The sequence below is a fragment of the Pleuronectes platessa genome, chromosome 8 (assembly GCF_947347685.1).
Source record: "Pleuronectes platessa chromosome 8, fPlePla1.1, whole genome shotgun sequence".
Lineage (NCBI taxonomy): Eukaryota > Metazoa > Chordata > Actinopteri > Pleuronectiformes > Pleuronectidae > Pleuronectes > Pleuronectes platessa.
In genome coordinates this window covers 29,286,259-29,295,695 of record NC_070633.1, presented here as the reverse complement: position 1 = coordinate 29,295,695, position 9,437 = coordinate 29,286,259, and the positions used below count along the sequence as shown (strand labels likewise).

Genomic DNA, 9,437 nt, shown 5'->3' with positions numbered 1-9,437 from the left:
AGCTAGCTCATTAGAGAACGTGCTAATTGGAAGCTAGCATGCTAGTTTATTTGCATTTCCTTCACTCTCCATTTTTCTTTCTTTGTCAAGTTGAAATTTTCTGATCGATCTTTCCTCCTGCGTCAAAACACTTGGACAGGGACAGACAGGGTTTCTGTTCAATAACAATTTTCAAAATAAAACGTAGTCGTATGGATCAATCAATCAATACAATTTTATTTGTATAGCCCATATTCACAAATCACAATTAGTCTCACAGGGCTTTGACAAGGTGAGACATCCTGTGGCCTTGCATGAAGCGGAGGGAAGACGTGGTTGACGCTGTGTTCCAGATGCTGAATCCTGGTACTGCAATCCATACCAGGACTATGCAGACAGTGTCTTTGTCCATATGCAAAATCTAAGCTTGAGAAGACAAGCTAATATCCTCTTGGCTGTTTACATCCCTGACAGAAGGTAGAGGGAATCACAGCAGTGCAAAGACCTCTGCGTGTTGGTCAGAAGAAGAGCGAGCTGTTCAGATTCAGCCGGGAGGAACATGAGATTAGGAAGCTTCCCCTGAAGGGACCACTGCCTCAGTGAGCTCATGCAGTTACCAGGGGATGTGAGGGAACGGTCCAAGTCCCTGTTGGAGCGCTTTGTGGTGTTGATGTATGGCAGGACGAGTGGAGCCATGGAGGTGAATGAAGCCAGAAAACAGCTCTTCACTTAATCCTCTTTTGCACTGCTCGAAAAAACCCACAAACATCTGGATTCTGTAGACGCAGGGTTTAATGGGCTCCGATCGGCAGTGATGGAAATGTGACGGTGGAGGTGGAGGTAGCTGGGAGAGCACTTTCACCTCCACCCGAGGATCGATCAGAGCAGGGGAGAGATGTCAGCTGATGCTCAGGTTGAAAAGACAGCAGCTGAGTGGGACACATGACACTCTGAGCTGCAGAGCTTCAGATTCAGTTTGTCAGATTCTTTGTGTTTAGAGGATTTAAAAACCTGGATCAACTTAAACATGACTCAGCTGAACATCTGTCTGACAGCAGCTGGAAGAGAACGCAGACATAGAAAGTCGAATGTCAAGTTTTTTTAAAAGATTTTATTCTATGTTTTACACATGTGAAGGTATGAAATAACGTGGTCACCATGACAACAACAACACAGACATAAATTCTATCCATTTGTCTGCAGCTGTAAAACAAAGACAAGCTCCGCCCCCTCCGACTCACACAACACAGCCCTGGACCCTGTCATGGAGACAGGAATTTACTTCATCGGAGAAAAGGGACACGGAAACATGAGTTTGTTCTTCTGAGAGTCGAGATGGACGACACTGTCCCTGACTGGGAGAGAGATATGATTATTGAAATGATTGGTCTGCGTGGATTATTACTGATGATGTGTCAGTGTCTCACCTGCAGCAACTAATCTGGAGTCAGTGTGAGATCGGTGTCGAACCTCCGCTCGATGGTCAGCGCTCTCAAACCACTGAAGAGCGTGAACTGAGCGCCACACACACACACACACACACACACACACACACACACACACACACACACACACACACACACACACACACACACACACACACACACACACACACACACACACACACACACACACATTAGAAGTTGGATGACTGTGATGTTCAGAATCTTCTTTGATAATCATTTTGTCGGTGTGTTATTGTCGTTCTTTTTTTCACCTCTGTTCAGTTTTCCAACTTCGCTGTGGAAAGCTCCCAGCAGCTTGCCGTACCCTGGTGCATCATGGGAGGTTACAGCAGCCTGGAAGGCATCGGCCCAAACCGCTGGACCACCAGGACGCATGTGGTAAGACACCAGCTCGTACACACCTGAAACACACACCTGCTATAAAAACACATCATCTCTGTTACAATGTGTGTGTGTGAGGGGGCGGGGCCTACCCCCCTCCTGTGGCGGCCTCTGCAGGTGGCTCCAGGGAACGAGGTAGGTGACCTCGTTGTCCTGAGACCTCAACATTGGAATCGCTTTGGAGATGTACTCTGAGATCCATGAGGGGTCCTGAGCGAGCGCCGCCCGAACCCCCGCCCGCTGAGCGTAGCTGTCTGATGGACGAGAGACGAGGTCACCAACCGATCAAAGACACCAACTGGAACCCGAGCACAAGGGACGCACTTACCATACTTCCATATATGGAAAACCTGGTTCAAGCCCCCATACTCAACACTCCAGTAGCCAATCAGCTCGGAGTGGGCGGTGCGCAGGTGGACCTTCTCATTGGTTAGTTTAAGGAAGGCGGCGTTCTGCTCTGGACGGATGCAGTAGGTGCGGAACTCGTAAAAAGTCTTTTGTTGCTGCTGGGGACCAGTAGAGAGACGCACACGAAGCTGAGGAGAAGAAACAAGACAGCAGAGGTCTCACTCTGATTGACAAACTGAGCCTCACACTCAGGATCGGACCTGGACTAAAAACTGGATCTGAACTACAGACCAGATCTTGACTACAGACTGGTCCTGGACTAAAAACTGAATCTGGACCTGGACTACAGACTGGACCTGGACTAGAAGACTGGATCTGGACTACAGACTATATCTGGACCTAGACTATAGACTGTGTGTGTGTGTGTGTGTGTGTGTGTTTAAACAGTTTAATGTTTAACTTCAGGTTTCAAGGTTCGACCTTTTCAAAGAATCAGAGACTGAACCTTAACCTAAACAAAAAACATGGTGAGACCAGGTCTGAAGTAGATCAGGTCTGTACAGGATCTGAACAGGATCAGGTGTGATACTGGTGCTGGTGTGAACAGAACCAGGTCTAAAGAGGGGCTGAACAGGATCTGAACAGGATCAGGTGTCATACTGGTGCAAGTGTGAACAGGATCAGGTGTGATACTGGTGCCGGTGTGAACAGAACCAGGTCTAAAGAGGGGCTGAACAGGATCAGAACAGGATCAGGTGTCATACTGGTGCAGGTGTGAACAGGATCAGGTGTCATACTGGTGCAGATGCACTCACCTGAGCAGCAGCAGGTGAAACCAGAGTCGCAGCTGATCTCAGTGAAACTTTCCTGATCGACATCATGTTGAAAGTGAAGAGACGTGACGATGCAGAGATCCTCAGAGAACAGGAGGTCTCACTTCAGACGGTAGCTCGTTTGGACACTTTCTGTGTCTGCCATAAAACAGAATTTATTGACACGTTTGTGAATACATTTCAGTCATCTGCAGAAAAGAGTATTCATAATTTAACATGAGTATTCATTCAAATATTGATATCATTATCAATAAAACATGCACCATTCAGTTTCTATATAAAACTAAACTGTTTGAACCATGACTAACATCGTTCCTGAAGTTGTAGCAGAGTGAGACCTCCTGTCGTCATTGTCTCACTCTTTTTTTAACCGAACACGAAAATATTGTGTGTGACGTCACATCCGTGTAGGAAGTGATCAACAGGCGTGTGTGTTCCAGCGCCGAAGTGTAACCGGTAGTATGAGCCTGTGTCAGGTGTGTGTCCGCCGGCAGCTGTGGACGTCTTTGACCCGCCGGGTCTCCGGACCCGGGTCAGTCCGAGGTCTGGTCCGGGTCTCCGTGACCTCTGGACCCGGGTCAGTCCGAGGTCTGGTCCGGGTCTCCGTGACCTCTGGACCTGGGTCAGTCCGAGGTCTGGTCCGGGTCTCTGGACCATCTGGACCCTCTGGACCCTCTGGACCCGGGTCAGTGCAAGGTCTGGTCCGGCAGTGGAGCAGCAGAGACCGTGGAGCAGTCCGGAGCTGCACCGTGGACCCGAACCAGGAGGAGCAGTTCGTGTTTGTGGACTACACGGGTGAGACACGCACCTGAAGGATGAGTCTGAGAGACTGAACCTGATCAATATGTCACGTGGGGCACACGTGATGTATGTAGATATCTATATAGATATATTATTTTGTAAGCTCTCATATCTGATTATCTACACATCAAAACTACAGAGAAGCAATTTCTTGGCTCTAGAAATATTTGGGAGTGACCGATCAATTAAAGGCCAAAAAACTTAGAATATACTCTTTTCTAAGTATTGTAACTTAATATAAATATTGAAGATTTTATTTATGACTAAATGATGAGGATGATAGAGCATCGTGGCTCTTTAATGCATTAGTAAATGAAATTGTCTATTAAAGACTGAGTTTTAATATACTATGGATTTAGTTGAAAAGGTGTTGACATCCGGCTCTTCATCATTTGAGCGTACACACCTCGATGAAACCGGGGGGGGGGGGGGCAGCAGACTCCCACACAGCTGAGGTATCAGACGTGTTTACAAAGAGAGGGGGGGGGGCTCACCACGGTCATTGAACACGTTCCTTTTCACGAGGCAGATGAACTGAACACATCTTAATGATGAATAATGAATATGAACGGTGAACATGTTCATATTGCAGCGTCCTCGTGTACAGACGACTTGTCTCTTTATGTCACTTTATTAAAGTCCAGCGAACACGACACACTTCCTGTTCCTAACTCCTCACACCCACCACCGTGTTCTTCACTCCTCTTCCTCATTCCCCCTCGACTCGCCAACTCATCAGCCAATGAGAGCCTGCCATCCCACACAACCCCACAGCCAGTGGTCTAGAACTGTCACGTGCCCCCCCCCCCCCGACCTGTTCACTGACCCTCAGGACATCACACACACATGCAGACCAAACAAGCAACGTATTCCCAGTGTCTTCTCCCCCTGCCAGTGTCTCAGCTCACTGGTTATCTTGGCTGTCTGTCTGGTGACCAGCTGTCTGGCCGCTCCGTGAAGAAGAGGAGGAGACGTTTCTTATCTTGGAATGCGTCTACTTTATTTCTCGGAGATACAGCAGGAGCAACACTCACCTCTAGCTGCTCGTTCACTTCTCGTTAAACACACACTGTCAGCGTCTTTTCCCACAATACCCAGGTGCACTACGTCACACACTACAGAGGGGCACACCTGCAACACAACAGCTCTCGGTCTCACATACAGATGGTTAGACAAAGCAGAGACTACTTCCGATGCAGCTTATTATTATCTAAGGGATTTTTATACACTGATAGAGATTCCGACAGTAAAGACAAAGTGATGGATGAGTTTTTACAAGTTGAGTCTTTTATTCTCACTTTCCACATTAAATCTATGAAATGAACTGAACTATGAACTCGTTCAGAGTTTAAATGGTGAACTATGAACGTGAACTATTCATGTTCACTTGTATGAACTGAACTTTGAACTAGTTCATGAGGTGTGAACTTGCACTGACCATTGGTAATGTTGATGATAAATACCTGTGACCTCCAGCGTGGGGCAGCACTGAGCTCCTCTCTGTTCCCTCTGTCTCTTTGTTCCGGTGCAGATCTAGAGGACGACCCACATCAGGAGAAGAAGCTGCTCGACCAACTGAGCTCCACAGCCCCCCCCCTTCCTGTCCTCCCTCAGAAATACCCGAGGTCTCTGGAACGTCAGCTGCAGGGGTTGAGGGGGGGGGCCCCGCCCGAGACCAACCCCGACTCTCTGATCCAGTTCCAGGACGTGGACTTCCCACTGGATGAAAACCTGGTGGCTGCAAAGACCAAGAGGAAGAAGAAGGCAGGTAAAGGTGAGCAGAAGATCTTTGGGTCTCCGGACGTGGCCGAGCCGGTCAGTGACACCTGCTGCTCGGGCTGCGGGGCCGTGCTGCACTGCACCGCCGTCATGGCCGCCGGCTACCTGCCCAGTGAAAAGTACAAGGCCCTGCTGCAGGAGGGGGGGGGGTCTGCGTGGCGCCGTCTGTCAGCGCTGCCACCTGCTCACCCACCACCACAAGGCGCTGCACCTGGAAGTGTCCAAAGACCAGTACCGGGCGGTGGTGCAGCAGATCCGACCCCTTCAGGTCCTGGTGCTGCTCATTGTCGACCTGCTCGACCTCCCCGACTCCATCCCCCCCGACCTGCTCCAGCTGGTCGGTACCAACAAACACCTGGTTGTGCTCGGCAACAAGATGGACCTGCTCCCCAGGGACTCGCCCGGCTACCTGCGGCGAATCAAGGGCCAGCTCGCCCAGTGCTGTCAGGGGGCCGGCTTCGGGGGCCAGGTCGCCGACCTCCACCTCATCAGTGCCAAGACCGGCTACGGCATCGAGCCGCTGATCTCCAGCCTGCAGAGGTCCTGGAAGTACAAAGGGGACGTGTACCTGGTCGGGAGCGCCAACGCGGGGAAGTCCACGCTGTTCAACACGCTGCTGGAGTCCGACTACTGCAAGTCCAAGGCCTCGGAGCTGATCCACAAGGCCACCATCTCCCCGTGGCCCGGTGAGCACCACGCCCGCTCATACCAAGAATGTTAATGAAAGATTACAATTAACCTGTTAAATATTTAAATGTGATATTTAAGTTCAAATCAGTCATGATAATTATTTATAGGATCAGTCAGACGTTGATATTCTTTGTCATGTGACTGCGTGTTTCCCCCCGTGGTGCGTTCAGGGACGACTCTGAACCTGCTGAAGTTTCCCATCATCAACCCGACACCGCACAGAATGTTCCGGAGACAGAAGCGACTGAACGAGGACGAGCTGTCGCGTGTCGAGCAGACGAGGATGAGACAGTTCAGCAGACAAGGCTACTTAGTGGGTAAGGAGTGGGGGGGTCTCATGTTCATCTGGTCACATGATTACATGTTCACCCGGTCACGTGTTCTCAGGTCGTGTTGGAAGAACATTCCGCGCCGAGGTCGGATCCAGACCAGACGAGATCCAGTTTGATCCCGACAGTTTGGCGTTTGGACAAAATGAAGACGGACAACTGACGACAGGTGAGACAGGAACTGGGCTGTAGTGAGTAAACACCGGTTACACAACTTTTAAATACGACAAAGTTTACTCAACTTTTTATGGTGGTTTACTCCTTTGTTATTGTCCGGTTTTTAACTGATTGTCAACCGACTGTCTGTCCCTCTCTCTTGTTGACTGTCTGTCTGTCTGTCCCTCTCTCTTGTTGTCTGTCTGTCCCTCTCTCTTGTTGTCTGTCTGTCCCTCTCTCTTGTTGACTGTCCCTCTCTCTTGTTGACTGACCGTCTGTCTGTCTGTCTGTCCCTCTCTCTTGTAGACTGACCGTCTGTCTGTCCCTCTCTCTTGTTGACTGACCGTCTGTCTGTCTGTCTGTCCCTCTCTCTTGTAGACTGACCGTCTGTCTGTCCCTCTCTCTTGTTGACTGACCGCCTGTCTGTCCCTCTCTCTTGTTGACTGTCCCTCTCTCTTGTTGACTGTCTGTCTGTCCCTCTCTCTTGTTGACTGACCGTCTGTCTGTCCCTCTCTCTTGTTGACTGACCGTCTGTCTGTCTGTCTGTCCCTCTCTCTTGTTGACTGACTGTCTGTCTGTCCCTCTCTCTTGTTGACTGACCGTCTGTCTGTCTGTCTGTCCCTCTCTCTTGTTGACTGACTGTCTGTCTGTCCCTCTCTCTTGTTGACTGACTGTCTGTCTGTCCCTCTGTCTTGTCTGTCCCTCTCTTGTTGACTTACTGTCCATCCCTCTCTCTTGTTGACTGACTGTCTGTCTGTCCCTCTCTCTTGTTGACTGACCGTCTGTCTGTCCCTCTCTCTTGTTGACTGTCTGTCTGTCCCTCTCTCTTGTTGACTGACCGTCTGTCCCTCTCTCTTGTTGACTGTCTGTCTGTCCCTCTCTCTTGTTGTCTGTCCCTCTCTCTTGTTGACTGTCCATCCCTCTCTCTTGTTGACTGACTGGAAAACAATGATGGTGGCTGGACAGTTATCTTTTTATAATTAAACATGCTTGATCGTAAAAGCAGGATTCTATTTGTATGTAAAGAAATCACTTTGTAAAGTAAGTAGCAGCTTGGAGTAAAAAGTAAAATATTCTAATAATGTAATATAGATGTAATGTAGATGTTTAAGGTCAAATAAAATTGCAAAACTGAATATACTTAGTTCCATCATCTTTTATTAAATTATAGCTTTCCAGCTTTCTTTTATATTAACCACTACAGCCCTGGACATGAAGTGTCTCTCTGACGTTGACCTGTCTCTTGACCTCTGACCTTTCAGGTTCCATCAGGACGCCCGAGGAGTTGAGCTATAACGAGCTGAAGGACGCTCACTGGCTGTACGACACGCCGGGGATCATGAAGGACAACGACGTGAGACACACACACACACACACAGGTCCGAGTCATGACAGACCATAATAATCAGTCTGTGTGAACGACTCTCGCCCAGATCCTCAGCCTGTTGAACGAGCAGGAAGTGAGGTCAGTGGTCCCCACGTCGGCCATCGTCCCGCGGACGTTTGTTCTGAAGCCTGGTATGAGTCTGTTTGTTGGGGGCGTGGCCAGGATCGACTTCCTGCAGGTGAGTCACAGCTGTCCTCACAGCTGATGCATATGGCTCCTGTTGGTCTGTGACGTCTGATTCAATGATTCTCCTCTGCAGGGTCAGAAGTCCTGCTGGTTCTCAGTCGTGGCGTCCAGTCGTCTCCCAGTTCACGTCACCAGTCTGGACAAAGCGGACGGCCTTTACGCAAAACATGCAGGACACGTCCTGCTGGGGGTGCGTCACATGTTCACATGATCAGCCAGCTGTTGAGTTTAAACACTGAGGTGTGTGTGTGTGTCTGTGTGTGTGTGTGTGTGTCCAGGTGCCCATGGGCGGGTCCGAGCGGATGAAGGACTTCCCCCCGTTAGTTCCTCAGGAGTTCAGGCTGGAGGGGCGGGGCTACCTGGAGGCGGCCGCTGACGTCAAACTGTCGTCTGCAGGTAAAAACACCGGAGACACAACCGAGTCCAAAATCATTATTAATAATTAGTCATGAATGATTTTTATTGATGTATCACTGAAATTGAACTTTATTCAAATTATCAATTAATTTGGTTCCATTGTAAGAGCTCTGCCTGACCCAGAGTCAGCTGTCCGTCCTGTGTGCAGGTTGGGTCGCTGTGACGGCGCTGGAAGGGGATCAGGTGACCCTGAGGGTTTTGGGTCCTCGGGGGGCGGGCTTCAGTCTGAGGACGCCACCGATGCTTCCTCACATCGTCTCTCTGAAAGGAGAACGCATCCGAAAATCTGCCGCCTACAAATTGATGAAGCCTCCGGGGCTGATGGACGATGGCGTTTCGGCCAGAGGAGCCAAGAGGCCGCCGGTGAAGAGGAAGTGAAGCTGCAGACGGGTGGACACAGGACGCTTTAAAAAAAGCCTTCATTTAAAAATGGAGCAGTATGAAGCTGGTGCTGGTTAGAGCGCCCCCTACCTGCAGACGGAGGAAAGGGTGAAGTCACTGGAAACTGAACGTCTCAAAGGACTCGTGAGGTTCAGTCACATCTGTGGTGTTCGAAGTCCTCTGGTGAAACTGTTTTTATTTGATGGATTTGATTTCAGTTTTTCCAATAATCAACCAATGTAACGACAGTTAATAATAAAACGGTGAAATGACATGTGACGTGGTCCCTGCCCTTGTTTCCATG

At 49.5% G+C, this 9,437-nt stretch overlaps 2 protein-coding genes across 2 annotated transcripts; one reads left to right on the top strand and one right to left on the bottom strand.

The window, feature by feature from the left end:
• Window positions 1-196: 196 nt before the first annotated feature.
• nipsnap3a (nipsnap homolog 3A (C. elegans)) lies at window positions 197-3,147 on the bottom strand. The gene is made up of 6 exons (XM_053428142.1): window positions 2,990-3,147; window positions 2,155-2,362; window positions 1,919-2,080; window positions 1,697-1,846; window positions 1,407-1,493; window positions 197-1,334 (listed from the first exon to the last, which is right to left on the bottom strand). Exons 1-6 carry the CDS (start codon window positions 3,053-3,055, stop codon window positions 1,258-1,260), a joined length of 750 nt encoding a protein of 249 aa, XP_053284117.1. The 5' UTR covers window positions 3,056-3,147; the 3' UTR covers window positions 197-1,257.
• Window positions 3,148-3,401: 254 nt separating this feature from the next.
• noa1 (nitric oxide associated 1) lies at window positions 3,402-9,407 on the top strand. Its single transcript, XM_053428139.1, is given in 10 exon segments — window positions 3,402-3,802; window positions 5,340-5,731; window positions 5,733-6,273; window positions 6,448-6,594; window positions 6,665-6,775; window positions 8,025-8,116; window positions 8,196-8,327; window positions 8,409-8,525; window positions 8,614-8,731; window positions 8,901-9,407. Coding segments are annotated over 10 exon segments (2,214 nt in total). The 5' UTR covers window positions 3,402-3,468; the 3' UTR covers window positions 9,131-9,407.
• Window positions 9,408-9,437: the final 30 nt, after the last annotated feature.